A 15,623-nucleotide genomic window follows, 5' to 3' on the forward strand; every position below is an offset into this window, starting at 1 on the left:
GCCCAATTGAACTGTGCTAGTTTAAAGAAAATGGTGATAATGTGCAAAACTGGGTGAACTGCTCCATAAATGTTCACTCAAGAAAAATGTGTATGTGTGTACTGTCATGTTATCAGTAAGCCTTGTGCATAGGCATGGCCACAGTCTTTTTAAATTAATCCAGAGGCTGATGGTCGCTGAATATGCACCACTCATTTTCAACAGGATTGAACTGACTTGAGAGACTTGGGAGTAAATCTAATTAGTCGGAGCAGCTTCTGCTTATAGCACACAGCCTCTCAGACTAAATTAAATTCCAGACATTAAATTGCCTTAAACGAATTTTCTTAACATTTTTAAAGAGGACTGTTAGTCATATGTGTTCTTCCTGTTCTGCAGATGCTGTCCCCACCAGGTTTCTCAAAGATGCCTTTGATACAGTTGGTTGCAGCGTTGCATTAGCCACAAACTACTCAGAGGGCCGCTGGGGATTTCCCTTGTTTCAAATTCACCCCCTCTTTAAGAATCCGAGCCGTGATTTCATTAACGCTCAGTAACTACAGACCAAACGCCATTCTGTTTTTTTTTTTTTTTTCTTTTAACGAGTAGTATTTAACTGATAAAGTCTCACAAAAATAACGGCACTTTTGAAAAGTTTCCACTTGGTTTTAAAGCTTTACATAACAGAGAAACTGTCCTGCTCAACAAAGCTCTTTCAGCAGGGATCACTAAATCTTAATCATGTTATGGCCATTATCCTCATTATTGATCATCTAAGATAGCTGAATGTCTTAAAGAAGCAGTGCAATGGTTTCAGCCTACTGCTGTCCAGAGTTGTTATGGTTTTGCAGTTTTCATTAGTTTTTAGTTTTATTCGTTTTTTAATTTTTGCTTTTAATTCAGTTTAGTTTCAGTTTGTTTCCAGAGCGGGTTTCCCATTTCAGTTTAGTTTTATTGTTTAAAAATGCCAAGTTTTAGTTATTATTAGTTTTAGTTTTGTTTTTTATTCTAATATGGAAGTGTTTGTCAGAATATGTATTCCAATCCAACACTTTGTTAAGGCAGCTGACTGCCAGTCATGTGGATGTCTCAGTCTCAGTAAACATGCTCATGCTGGTTGTGCTCACACATCTGACCAAACTGAAAAGACTAAAAAAGACATTTTCTGTATAGTTATATTTTAATTTAATTAGTTTTTTTTTTTAAGAACACAATATCATTTCATGTATTTTTCATTTTTTTTTCTAGCCTAGTTTTTATTTTTATTTCAGTTGACTAAAATGTTTTTTTCACACCTGGTTTTAGTTTTTAGTTTTGTTTTAGTTAACTAAAATAATCTTGCTTCAGTCAAGAAAGTTGATGTTGATTTCTAGCATCTTTTTTTCAGTTTTTGGAAGATTAGATGGTACAAAGCAGCAAGAGGCTAACTTACCATTGGAGACTGATATTTCTGCCTTTGGGGAATGAATGTCCAGTGTTGGAACTTAGATTTTGGCAAGTTTGGCAAATAGCTGGCTTGCTGTTGGTCACGCCGCTTTCACATCTGATACTGACACTGAAGGCACCCTTCAGTATCAGGATGAAACTACATGGTTAAAGTTAGGCAAAGGCTGGGTTTAGGCAACAAAATGGAAATGCTCTCAGTCAGATATGAAAGGTCTTGCTGGAAACAGAAGTAAGTCAGTGGCTACAAACTCAAGTTCATGAATTCCATCTTACTGAATAATTCATTGAAACCCAAGATGTTTTTATCATTATAGTAGATGACCATTTGTGTTTTCACCATTGCAGATCATTGAAATTTCCACACAGTGAAAAATAATGGTTCTAAAGTGGCTCTTTAAAGACAGTGTGGTTCCATGAGGAACCCTTAACCAGCTAACCAAAGAACCACTTTATTTTGTGGATAGTTCATCATTTTGGGGGAAAAAAAAACATTTGAAGAGAATTAAATGAACCATTGAGCCAACTCTCTGTTTTCAAAACATTCTTTAGCTTCTTTACTGTAGATTTAAACTTTAGATAAAAGTCTTTGGTTCTCTGAGGAACCATTTCACTACCACCTCAAAGAACTTTTTTGACGGTCCTTGAAGCACCTTTGGGGTTTATTTGAAGAACGAACGAAATGGTCCGTGAAAGAACTGTGGTTTTCAAGGTTCTTTGTGAAATCAGAAATGGCTTTCCCTATATCACCACTATGAGGAACTATTTTCAGTCCAAGTTGGCACTGTTTTCTTTCTTTGCATGAGAATTAAACTATTTCCATGTAACTTTTCTCTTCTCTCTTCTTTGAAGAGTTTTTAATGGCTCTTTGAGGCACCTTTGACCCATTTAAAGAAATGATTCTTTAAAAACCATATTTCTTTGTGGAACAAGAAAAGGTTGCCCCAGTTGGCAACTTTATTTTTCTGTGTGTATGAAGTTGAGTGCTGCCAGAAATCCCCTGGCAAGGCTCTTTGACAGTTCCTCGGTCTCTTTGACTAATTAATATAATCTTTTCAATTATTTCAATCATTTCTTGAGACTAATTTTTACAGTCTGGCTTTTAATGATTTATCTTATCCTGGAGATTGGGGGATTTATTTCTTGTGTATCTTTATGAGAAGAGGATGGCACTAACACTGCAGGAACTAGGGCCTCTATTTCCACACATTCTATGCCTTGTGGCTCTGGAAGGTGCTTTGTTAAGGGCATCCACCACACAGCATTTGCTTTGGGAGAAAAGGAAAAGGGGAGAACGTGTCTTTGATGAAGTCCTCATGTCACTTTGCTTTTCATCACCTTGATGCAGATTTATTTTCCCTTCATCTCTCTGTTGACATCCTCCTCCTTGATCTCTGTGACCTCTCTTCATTTCTCCATCTCTTTCAGGAAGCAGCTTATCCGCGATGTGTGGAAGGCGGAGCTTCACCGCAGGGCTACCAGTTCTACCTGCCAATCGGCAGCCCAGTGGGGAGGTACAGCTTTCCCTCCTCCCTCGGTCAGAACAGAGAGAAGCGAGTTTCCCCTGAGCCCTTGCTGGACGATCAGCTGGCCTGCCGATGGATGAAGGTAAGATGAGTGACAGTGAGGTGCGAGAGACGTAGAGGACAAACTCTACCAAAGCTCTTCAGTACTATAACATACAGTCTGCGCCTTATAATTTGACTTGCTTTGTGAAAAATCATGACAACAAATATCCGAAACAAGTCAGCATATTGGTTGGATTAGTGGCAAACCCTCTGTTTTTATAAAACAAATCCCCAAGATATTTTCAAGATATTTTCTGATGATCCGTCACAGCAGAAAATAGAAACCCCCTATGCAGTGAAAAATAATGGTTCTAACATGGTTCCTTAAAAGGCTGTGGTAACTGTTAACCAACCAGCTAAAAAACCACTTTAATTAGTGGATGGTTCTTTATTTGGGGAGATGGGCATTTGAAAAGAAATGAGCCATTGAATCAATTGTCTGTTTTCAAATGGTTCTTTAGATTTTTTTTCTTTTCTTTTTTTTGTTTTTTTTATTGGTTAAGGTCCTTGGTTCTCTCAGGGGTCGTTTCACTACCACCTCAAAGAACTTGTGTCTGATGGGTCTTTGGAGCACCTTTGGGGCTTTTTGGAAGAACGATCTAAAGAAATGATTAATGAAAGAACTGTGGTCTGAATTGGGTTTCCTGTAGAAAACAGACTGTTGAATCCTCTGCATTACACTGTGTAAATAAAACATGGCTGAATGAAATGAATTTGAGAATTATTTTTATCTGCTGAATTCGCCATTTATTCTGTCTGTCTGCCTGTCTAACTCTCTCTCTCTCTCATTCTCTCTCTCTCTCTTTCTCTCTCCCTCTCTCTCCATCTCTGTCTCTGCACCCTCTAGTGCCACCTGCTGTTTGACTCGCTGCAGGACTTGGTGGATCACATCAACGACTACCATGTCAAGCCTGAAAAGGATTCTGGCTACTGCTGCCAGTGGGAGGGTTGTGCTCGCAACGGGAGGGGCTTCAATGCCAGGTGAGGGATGCTCAGATTCCTTCATCAATCACTGAAATCCCCCTGTTATTTCACACAAGATGCCAAATAAAATTGTGCAGTTTTACACAAGCATCTCACTGACGACTATTCAAATTCTACTGATTTAAAGGCATAACAGTGATGAATTAGGGGGAAAAGTACAACAGGATTTAAAAACTTTTACAGTGTGTTATTACAGCACTCTCAGGCTGTTTGGGCCGCTTTTTTTTTTTTTTTTTTTTTTTTTTTTTTTATTATTAACCAAATGACATATTATAGGACAAAAGTGTTTCAACATTGCTTCATCCCCAGCTGAAGACCAGCTTCTCATTATAACCACCAGAGGGTAATCTGAATCACGCCTATAAAACAATATGACACCTGCACATTTGGGCTTAAAGGTTGACACTTTAACAACCACATACTTATGATTAGTTTACAAGTCATACAAAAAGGGCTACCGTCATCAGGCACACTTACATGGAGCACAGAGCTCCATCCACTGGCCATTATTTCATTAGATATATTGTTAGGTCTCAGAATGAAACAGCAATGCATAAAACAGGAAAGGACCGCAATCAATCTCCTCTTTAACCTCATATCGAAGAATTCCAAACGTTTCCCTCTGCAATACTTTTGCAAAGATGCCCCATTTCCCCAGTATTTTCCAGAAAATGTCCTGCCACAGGATAATCAATTTAACTGCAATGTTACAGTGTGACTTTGTGTGTCTGCAACGTATTCTCATGAAACGATTCGTATGATATCGTACGAAAAATAATGCAAATTTTCCGTGCATATTCCTACGAATTTCCAGCAGCACGAGCGATCAGCGCGCCTGCGCGAGCCCCGAAGCGAGAGCCTTAAGAAAAATGGCGGACATTCCTTTTATTCTCAGTGGAAAATGCAATATTTTAAGAGAGCTTATGCATTCAAATGCGTTTTGATAACATTTCTAGCGGGAAATGTGCATTTTATTTCCAAAATCTTCGTTCAGTTAGTGTATATAATGTTTACTTTGTTAGTTATTACGAAGATTCTTTCAGGTTTCTATCGTTGCTATGGCTGTTGCTATGGCTGTTGCTATGGACGCTGCTACCACTGTCGCTGATGTAGCTTCCGCTCGGAAGTATTGTCCTCACCGTGTAAATCTGGGGAGGGAGGCGTGGGGTTAACCTGCTCTCACAGAAATCCGTGAAATGAGCATGACCTCCTAATAACGCATTGCGTGCTCCTCGCATGTAACCTGTTTTAATCGATTTCTATGGTTTTAATTCCGTGTGATCACCACACAAACAGTGTTCACTGGAAGTCGGCGATATTCCGTGACGTCACGCTGTGGGTGGTGGTTCATAGATCCCGGAAGTGCAAATTTAATCGATATTCCGGAAAAAGGTCTGATTATTAGCCATAACGTTGTAACCATCCAAGGCAGACTTATCACAAACTATGAGGATGTGTAACAATGGCATGTGCTTCTGCCGAGTCCACAAGTCCCGTATAATATCAACTTTATTTTAAGAAAACACGTTTTATTTGCGATGTCATGTCACGGAGAAGCACTACATTACCCATAATCCTAGTGTTTATCAGCGACGTGTCTGATTTTACTTTCATCAATAACGTCAATAAAGTGTAATAAAGTGCATGAAAGTTGATAATATGCTGATATGTTACGCCATTGAACACAACCCTTCGGGGCTCGCGGAGGCGCGCTGATCGCTTGTGCTGCTGGAAATTCGTAGGAATATGCACGGAAATTTGTGCATTATTTTTCGTAGGAATTCCTACGAACGTTTCATGAGAACAGCCTGGTGTCTGTAACATGAGAAAGGCAGATGTCATGTGAGATCTGAACTGCTCCATAGGCAAACACATTTCTAATTTCCAAGAAATACATGTGTGTGTCTTTGGGTTAGTTTTTTGTCCAAATGACTGATAGGGACAAAGATTTTTTTTGGTCCAGTATTGAGCAAGAATGCTTTAGCTGGCAGTTGTGAAACAGGCTGACACTTCAGATTGATAATGACAATCTGAAGCTGTCAGTGGCACACACAAGCACCTACAGATGACCTTTAGATATAATTTTACCGGCGGACCTGCCCGGTGTGCAATGCAGCCCGTTTACAGTGCCCGTTTACTCAATACAGTGCTCAATTCCTTGTCCCTATCAGTCATTTTAGACCCCAAAAGGTAGAAAAGTAGGATCCCGAGTTGAAAAATACCAGAATTATCCTTTAAATATGCTGTTCCTCTGCCATTCTGTCATAATGCACATTTGTCTGTGATACTCAACAGATGCCCCGTGGCGTTTCATGTCTTACAGGTATAAAATGCTGATCCACATCCGCACACACACCAACGAGAAGCCCCACCACTGTCCCACCTGTAACAAGAGCTTCTCGCGTCTCGAAAACCTCAAGATACACACCCGCTCACACACAGGTCAGTGCACGTCGGAACAGGTAACCTCGCCGCTCTCGCCGCTCATAGCCGGTGGCTATGAGCGGCGAGAGAGCAACCGTGAGAGAAACAGTTGTCAAACCTGACTGCAAATAAAGCCAATGATTGCTCATCATGGCATACATACTAGAATTCAAATATAATCATGCATACAGTTTATATTTACTGTGGACTGGATTAGATTATGTATAATTGCAAAGGGGTGGTGACTAGGTAAATTCTTAAATTTGTGTTTAGTATAAAAAAGGGTGAAGAGGAGCCTTTTTCAAATCAATAGTGACATTGTGAATTATTATACCAAAACATGACACAAACACTTTCCCCATGTTTTTCATGCAGGTTCAATGTGCTGCTTTGTTTTTATGTGTAAAATGTCAATGATTTTCTCAGGTGCTGGCACCATCCTTAAAGGAATTAAATTTGATACTAGTGCAGAGAAGGAGACTGTCCATCACAAGACATCCCCCACCATTTGTGCCAGTTGCCATGGCTGTTGCTGGACCACAATGTCAAAATTAGTAACTTCCCAAATATTGTTTTTAATGATTTTTTTGTCTTTGGAAAGAAGTTCAAATTCAGCTTGCTGTATGTAAACAATCTATTAAAGGGTTATTTTAGTGTTGCATAGGTCCCTGGATAGGTTGCATAGGTCGCAGGTCTATAATACATAATACTTTGCATAAATAAAGCCGCTGCGAGGCAGATCGCAGATTTCAGGCAGGAAATGCTTCACAGTCTATTAGTGGACGTCAGTGGTCAGCGCCGGTGTGCAAACATAAAGCTTTTTTTCCCACCTGCAGTCGACTTTGTCCCCCATTTGCAGCAGACAGACAGAAAGACATGAAACATGACAAAGCATCTGGTTGCATTACATCAGCACTGTAGGTCGCAATGAAGTTTATCCTAGTAAACTTGTGAACATGTCCATTATGTTATAGGCTACATAACAAAATTACCACGAGCACTAACTTGGTTAATTATGAAAACTAATCATGTCAGCTAAAATGAAACGTGACACGTGCACACAGAGGTTTTTCTGCTTTATTAGATAGGTACACTGTAGACAGACAGGACAGACAGTGAAGACAGAGGGGACGACTCTGGCTAAGACTCAGCCTTAATGTAAACAATACAAGATGTAAACATGCTGTAGTTTGCAAGAATGCTCATTTCCATCTGTAGTCTCTAGGCAGGTAACAAAAAAACAATATAGGTAACAAAAAAACAATATAAGTAACAATATGGAAATACAAGTGTACAGATACACAGACAGAAAAACATGTATTTGTCTCCATAATTTCAAAAAAAGTTCTTTTTTCTTAGCTGTAACATCTGCTGTGGGGTTTAGTAAATGCAGTTATTTACTGCAATTCACAATTAACAGGCAAGGGAAAAAAGAAAAACACATGCACATCGGCTGCAGGTCAGGGCCATGTTCAGACAAAGCTTTTTTTTTTTTTTATAAAGCAAATTGCTGTTATTAAGTTTGTTATGTATGAGCACAATGTATGGAAGCAGGGGCGGCTGGCCCATAGTGGGCGCCCCTAAAGCCAAACGAAAAAAAGAGAGAAAAAAGAGTTTATTTTGCCGGTCTAGGTCTTGATATTATTGTCTATCAGCAGCCCGAATATCTCTGTGACATCAGCAGCCTGAATGTCACTTTCCAACCAGCAGCCCCGCCCCCTTGGGGGGATCTCGGTCAGATTGAAAAATCACCTCAGGCGTTCTCATAGACTTACATGGTGAGATTTTTTTTTTTTTTTTCACATTTTGGACCCTACAGTTCATTTCTATGGGAGGGCTTGCCCCAACGTGATTTCCTCATACGCACTGATGCGCGTGTGGACGGTACGTGCAGCGCGGATGTGTCGGGCGGGAGACCGCAACATGAACATGGCTAGGAACTGCAGCAACTCCATCATTTCATTCTGCTAACAGTGATTTAATGGGGAAACTAGTAGATGACAATTTTTATTGTGGAACCAAATTTATTTTATTTGTGGCATTTAACTTGATATAGCTATAGAAAAATACTACCGCGTGTACAATTCATGTCTGGCGTTGCCATCTACTGGTTGAACAGGAAAACTACATTAAACAATGCAATGTAACACTGTTAAGTTAGCTATCTGACTTTTATTTATTTATTATTATTTTACCCATTGAATGGGTCATCTTAGCCATCATCGCAATAGCCCCCCCCCCCCTCAGAAATTTGTCAGGAGCTGCCACTGTACAGAAGTCACAAATCAAGTAGGATAAACCTTATTAAAAGGCTACACGACCTACAGTGTTGACATAATGCAATATATGATGTGTTTCTTGTGTGTTGTCACGTTTCTATGTGTCTTTCCACTGTGCATGATAATAAAAACGGACACCAGGTGGAGTAATCACTTTGGTAAACAATGGGCGACTCTTAGGGCTCTTTGCAGAACTGGTTTTAGTTTTTCTACTTTTTGTTTCATCAGCCACAAAACAAAGCTTGTCTGAGCAACATGAAGGTATGCAGGCTCAACAGCTGTGGTGCCAAGCTAAATTATATTAAAAAATCAAACCCAGTTCAAGGGCCAAACAGAGCCTTTATCTACTGAACGCTTTTGACGGTCCTTATTTGAATCAAAATATGTCCTGTGTAAAAATTATGATTGACACACAAATATGAACTTTACATGAGACATTGGATCTCTCACCTGTACTGGAAACACCTGTTTTCACTGTCCTTTTGTTTGGACGTTGTTTTTGGCTGGCTTGCAAGTGAACTAGCTAGCTGATACCTGTCTTGATGGCAGCGATCTTCTGATGAGCGTGGGTTGTGCAGGACATTGCAGTGCATAAGATAAGAGAGATAAGATATGCCTTTATTTATCCCACAATCTGGAAATTCACTGGAAATTCACAGTACATGCATACACACACACACACACACACACACACACACACACACACACACACACACATACTATGCACTCAGTGCACATAAGTGGACTGTATAAAAATAAGAGTAAAAAATATAAAAATATAAAAATAAAAGGGATATAAAAAGAGAATATGTAGGTATACATATGTAAAATGTACAAGTATACTGTGGCAGTGTGAATAGTGCAAATAAATATGCATTTATATGCACATGTGGTGCAGTTATGATGGGATATGTAAGTGTACATAAACACAATATACACTATATTACCAAAAGTATTCGCTCACCTGCCTTTACTCATACTATGAACTGAAGTGCCATCCCATTCCTAACCCATAGAGTTCAATATGATGTCGGTCCACCTTTTGCAGCTATTACAGCTTCAACTCTTCTGGGAAGACTGTCCACAAGGTTGAGGAGAGTGTTTATAGGAATTTTTGACCATTCTTCCAAAAGCGCATTGGTGAGGTCACACACTGATGTTGGTCGAGAAGGCCTGGCTCTCAGTCTCCGCTCTAATTCATCCCAAAGGTGTTCTATCGGGTTCAGGTCAGGACTCTGTGCAGGCCAGTCAAGTTCATCCACACCAGACTCTGTCATCCATGTCTTTATGGACCTTGCTTTGTGCACTGGTGCACAGTCATGTTGGAAGAGGAAGGGGCCCGCTCCAAACTGTTCCCACAAGGTTGGGAGCATGGAATTGTCCAAAATGTTTTGGTATCCTGAAGCATTCAAAGTTCCTTTCACTGGAACTAAGGGGCCAAGCCCAGCTCCTGAAAAACAACCCCACACCATAATTCCTCCTCCACCAAATTTCACAGTCGGCACAATGCAGTCTGAAATGTACCGTTCTCCTGGCAACCTCCAAACCCAGACTCGTCCATCAGATTGCCAGATGGAAAAGCGTGATTCATCACTCCAGAGAACGCGTCTCCACTGCTCTAGAGGCCAGTGGCGGCGTGCTTTACACCATTGCATCCGACGCTTTGCATTGCACTTGGTGATGTGTGGCTTGGCTGCAGCTGCTCGGCCATGGAAACCCATTCCATGAAGCTCTCTGCGTACTGTACTTGGGCTAATCTGAAGGTCACATGAAGTTTGTAGCTCTGTAGCAATTGACTGTGCAGAAAGTCGGCGACCTCTTTGCACTATGCGCTTCAGCATCCGCTGACCCCTCTCCGTCACTTTACGTGGCCTACCACTTCGTGGCTGAGTTGCTGTTGTTCCCAAACGCTTCCATTTTGTTATAATAGAGCTGACAGTTGACTGTGGAATATTTAGGAGCGAGGAAATTTCACGACTGGATTTGTTGCACAGGTGGCATCCTATGACAGTTCCACGCTGGAATTCACTGAGCTCCTGAGAGCGGCCCATTCTTTCACAAATGTCTTGTTTCACAGTCTGCATGCCTGAGTGCTTGATTTTATACACCTGTGGCCAGGCCAAGTGATTAGGACACCTGATTCTGATCATTTGAATGGGTGAGCAAATACTTTTGGTAATATAGTGTACATAGTAATATACATAGTATACATATATTAACAGAAAAAAGGCAGTGTGGATAGGTAGTGCAAATTAAAATGCATTTATATGCATATGTGGTGCAGTTATGGTGGGATGGGGTAGGATATTGCACATGTGGTAGCAATATTGCACTTTGTTGTTGGTCTACTGGGAGCAGAGCTGGTTATAAAGTCTGACAGCAGAGGGGAGGAAGGACCTGCGGTACCTCTCCTTCACACACTGTGGGTGAAGAAGCCTGTCACTGATGGAGCAATCTAGGGATCTGACAGCCTTGTGTAGTGGGTGGGAGACATTGTCCATGATAGAAGACACTTTCGCCGTCATCCTCCTGTCCCCCACCACCTCCACTGGATCGAGGCTGCAGCCCAGAACAGAGCCGGCTTTCTTCACCAGTTTGTTGAGTCTCTTCCTTTCTGCTGCCGTGATGCTGCTGCTCCAGCAGACTACACCATAAAAGATGGCCGAAGCAACCACAGAGGCCTCTAGTTTCACAGACGGGCGAGGCAGAGGCGCAGCGCACCTGCGCTTCCTGCGCTCCACAGCAGGTGGAGTCTGCTTTGGCCCTTCCTAAATATTGCCTTGGCGTTGACAGTCCAGTCCAGATTTTTATTCTGGTGAACACCTAGGTACTTGTAAGGGTCCACTATCTCAATGTCTGTTCCCTGGATGTTCACCGGAGGGGGGGGGGTGCGTTTGTGCCGGCGAAAGTCCACAACCAGTTCTTTGGTTTTTCCAGAGCATGTTGGGGTTTGTAGTATCAGGTTTGTAGGAAACATGGAACCGGGCCCGTATTAAAAGAAAATCGAAAGTCATCTCGGGGCTGGATATGATTGTGCTGAGGCCCTGACCTGTGTGGGTCATGACATTTTCTACAGTCATCATGGTGTGGTGACAACGAGCAAAATAAGGCTCAGGTTGTGTCTGTGAGAGAGAAATAGTCTGTAACAGGGAAAAAAAAAAGCTTAGCTGGTGTTTAAACATTCATCATCACATATGTGCTGTCGTTTGCCAGCCAGGATACAAGTTTAAGGTTTTCCAGGTTTGACACCATGAAGATGAACAATGAAGCCACCACATCAGCCCTGACTGAGCCCTTATTTTAATGTTACTGTATTAATATCTCTTTTCCTGTTTTACTAGCTTATATGTCCATTTATTTACTTGGAATTTATTTGTTAACATGTTCACTCCTATCTCCCCTTTAACTTAATTATTACCATTATTAATTATGACAATGTTATCACTACTGCTGTTGTCTTTGCTGTTGGTTTTATTATTAATCCAATATTTAATATTATTATTTATATTATGTATATGGTATTTATGTATTTTATATATAACTCAATGAATGAAGGGGAGCTGACAGCTTAAGGAGGCTGCCTTGTTTTAAGTGTTTAAAGTGATTGGTGAAAGAATGAATGAATGAAAGTTTAAAAAGCCTAATTACATAGAAAATGATCGCACAGATGTAAATTTGACGTAGACGGATGAAAAATGCCACTGGTATCATCCTTTAAAAGCCATCTGAGTCATGACAGGTTAATCAGGGTCAACCCACACTGATGCTATTTAAACTGTGGAGTAGATTCTGTTACAGAGGTTTGTTACTCACCACGAATGTGTTTCTTACGAAATATGTGCACAGTGTTTGCACATGTCCACGGATGTAGATAAGCAGCTACGTCATCACTACCAGTTCAAATATGTATCTTCCGGGATGAGGTGATTTCTTGTAATAATAGAGTGGAATAGCCATTGTTACTGTGACCAGTTGCTGATCAAATGTCTCCTGTGTTTCCGTCTCTGTTTCTCTTTGGCCGTGTACAATGTTTGACATGAACATCAAGCAGTTTGCTCATTCTCCCCTCTCTCTGTCTGTTTCTGTCTCCCTCTCTCTCCTTCTCTTTCCCGTTTTTTTTTCCTCCACCCTCCACCTGTCTTTTCCTTTCCTTTTTTTTAGGAGAGAAACCCTACATCTGCCCCTACGAGGGCTGCAGCAAGCGTTACTCCAACTCCAGCGACCGGTTCAAGCACACACGCACGCACTACGTGGACAAGCCTTACTACTGCAAGATGGCCGGCTGCGCAAAACGCTACACTGACCCCAGCTCTCTACGCAAGCACATCAAAGCCCACGGACACTTTGTGGCCCAGGAGCAGGGCACACCAGGCAGGCCGGGGACAGGACTGGGCCTCCATGGGCCGCAGGGAACCACTGAATTGCCTTCTGCGAGCAGGGCCCACATCATCATCCCTGGGGCTGCTGCGGCCCTTCTGAGTGGGCTGGGGGCCTCCCTGCCACTCTCTGCCTTTTGCCATGCCAGAGCCTTGGGGCACCCCGGGCCGCCGCTGTTCTCACTTGTCGGCAGAGGAGGAGGAGGCGGCGCCGCGGGCGCACTAGGCCTGTCTGACTCCCCCCTGCTACCGTTTGGACTCTCAGCTGCATCCATGCTGGGGCTGGGAGCTCTGGGCCTGGGGCAGGCAGGCAGGAGGGAGGCAGAAGGGGACGAAGAAGAAGAGGAAGGAGCCGGAGAGCGAGAAGGGGAGGTGCTGAACCTGTCTGCCAGACGAAGTGATCCCTTTTCGTGGGTGGTGGTCCCGTCCGGGGCACTGCTCCTCAAGCCAGCCGTTGTCAGCTAGGATGTGCGCTCAGGCGCCATAAAATGATCCAGGGAGTGCGTGGCCATCTGTGTGTTTGCATGTGTGTGAGCGCATGTGTGTGTATGGGTGTCTGTGTGTACGTGTATGCATGTATGTGTGCACACATATGCATGCAGGTTTGCGTATGTATTGTGTGTCCAGGTACAGATGATAGGGACACAGAAGTATATTGAGTGCGGGGTCTCTCACTTCCCTGCAGATCCATAAAGAGCACTTAAATCATTCCAGCCCAGAGAGGGATTGAATGTACAGGACACGATGTGTACATAACGTAACATAACACCTTTGAGTGTTGACCTGCACCAGTACTTTGCACCATGCATGTTTGAACTGTCTTTAGGCGTGAAAATCCTTGTTTAACCTTTCTCATACCATTCATGCACACATTCATGATCAAAAAGCATCACAGAGATGCTGTTCACCTGTGTTAGATTTGCCAAGCCTCTGTATTTTTACAGAAAGATGAGTGTCCCTACTCTTTGTCTATGCTGGACAACCCCCATTGACGACACATGGTGGAAAGCAGGGTTATAGGTAGCAATGGAAAAAATATGGGTGGTGAAGCCATTTCCAGGCCCACAGTGAACAAAACAATAAGCCCCCCCAGGAAAACCCAATCTCCTGTGGCCTTACAATGCCATACATTATAATATCTAACAGTGGCTGGTTTCCTGGATGTTCTTGGGGTGGAATGCAGCTGTTGTTTGCTTTCACACTTTGCAAACTTTGGCTCATCATTAGCTTGAGTATCTCACAGCACCAGTTCTGAACATGTTATGCAAGATTGCGCACAGGTCAATCTGCCGGACCACGTGATTTTTTTTTGAAGTCGCTAGAGAAACAAATTGTGTAGGAAACTGAATTTAGGCTTGCAGCACAATTTGAATTTATGTCCCTCGCTTGCAATTTATCAGTTATGCCCTTGCTTTGTTTTTTCAGTCCAAGACAAGGATCTGAACAGGATCTGCCCTGCCTTATATAAACATAAACAGAACCAACTGACAACCAAGTTCAAGTAGGAAACATATAGACAAAGATGTGTAGAATGCCATGAATATACATTTGCTACAGATGAATGTTGAACGTACTCTGCCATGCCTAAAAATGCACAAGAGAGAACCAAGCGGTGGTTTCAAGAACAAAAACTTCTCAAGTGTCTTTCAGGGCAAAGGGGAAATGTTAGACAATGGCCATGTGCGGCCAGTATCTGAGTTGATTTATCATATATTCTTGTTTGCACATTGAGGTATCCTTTCCTAATCAGTATTTCAAAGGTGTCCAAGTGCCTTGTGTTACAACTGAAATATATAGACAATACACACACAATATATGAAATAATGTTACACAAATGTAATTGTATACATGTACTTTTCATTATGTTTTAGAGAATTCAATTTTAATAACTGACAACCGATGTGATTTATACATCAAGGCCACTGCATCACTTTTCAAGGACGTCACTGAAGTGGATGACAATGACTGAGTGTCAATAAACAAACAATAGAGAAGACTTCGGTCTACTGTTGTGTTTCGACCGATGTGTGCATTTTCCAGCTCAGCTCCTGTTTCTGATCAGTCTCAGGAGGTTTTCAGGTGGGGTTTGCTGGTTTTTCGATTCATTTCAGTTATTCAAAAATGATTTGTTGAAGTAATGGGCATAAGTTTATGTGTGTGTGTTGGGGGTGGGGGTGGGGGGATAGCATGCCATGCACTTAAAAAAATAAATAAAAAATGAACACATCAGATTAATCTATCTGCATGTCATTATTTGATGTATGACATTCTGTTTGTTGAATGATGAACAGTAACATAAAATAATGGAAGAAAAGGAAATGCAGAATGTGTGCCAGAACATAACAGCTCGTTCTCATTCACGGGTTGTCAAATACCGATGCTTTGTCACACCCCTCCAACGTCTGATAGCGACGCAAAAGGCGCCTATTTGAAGCCGAAGGCAGCCTTTGGTGTCTGGATGAGATGTGGGGGCGTAGAGAAGGAACTCAGATGACATGATGTAATATAAAGAGCAAAAGAGTCCATGTGGGCAGGTGGGTGGGGTGGATTGGAGGTGTAAAAGACCAGAG

At 41.9% G+C, this 15,623-nt stretch overlaps 1 protein-coding gene across 1 annotated transcript in view; it reads left to right on the top strand.

Moving 5' to 3' along the window:
• glis2a (GLIS family zinc finger 2a) overlaps window positions 1–15,181 on the top strand; it is a 37,589-nt gene extending 22,408 nt beyond the window's left edge. The window contains exons 4-7 of the mRNA XM_030062112.1: window positions 2,851–3,030; window positions 3,838–3,971; window positions 6,298–6,416; window positions 12,839–15,181. Coding sequence (XP_029917972.1) covers window positions 2,851–3,030; window positions 3,838–3,971; window positions 6,298–6,416; window positions 12,839–13,518 — 1,113 coding nt within the window. The 3' untranslated portion in view covers window positions 13,519–15,181. The remainder of the gene's footprint in view (window positions 1–2,850; window positions 3,031–3,837; window positions 3,972–6,297; window positions 6,417–12,838) is intronic.
• Window positions 15,182–15,623: the final 442 nt, after the last annotated feature.

The sequence above is a fragment of the Myripristis murdjan genome, chromosome 1 (assembly GCF_902150065.1).
Source record: "Myripristis murdjan chromosome 1, fMyrMur1.1, whole genome shotgun sequence".
Classification (NCBI taxonomy): domain Eukaryota; kingdom Metazoa; phylum Chordata; class Actinopteri; order Holocentriformes; family Holocentridae; genus Myripristis; species Myripristis murdjan.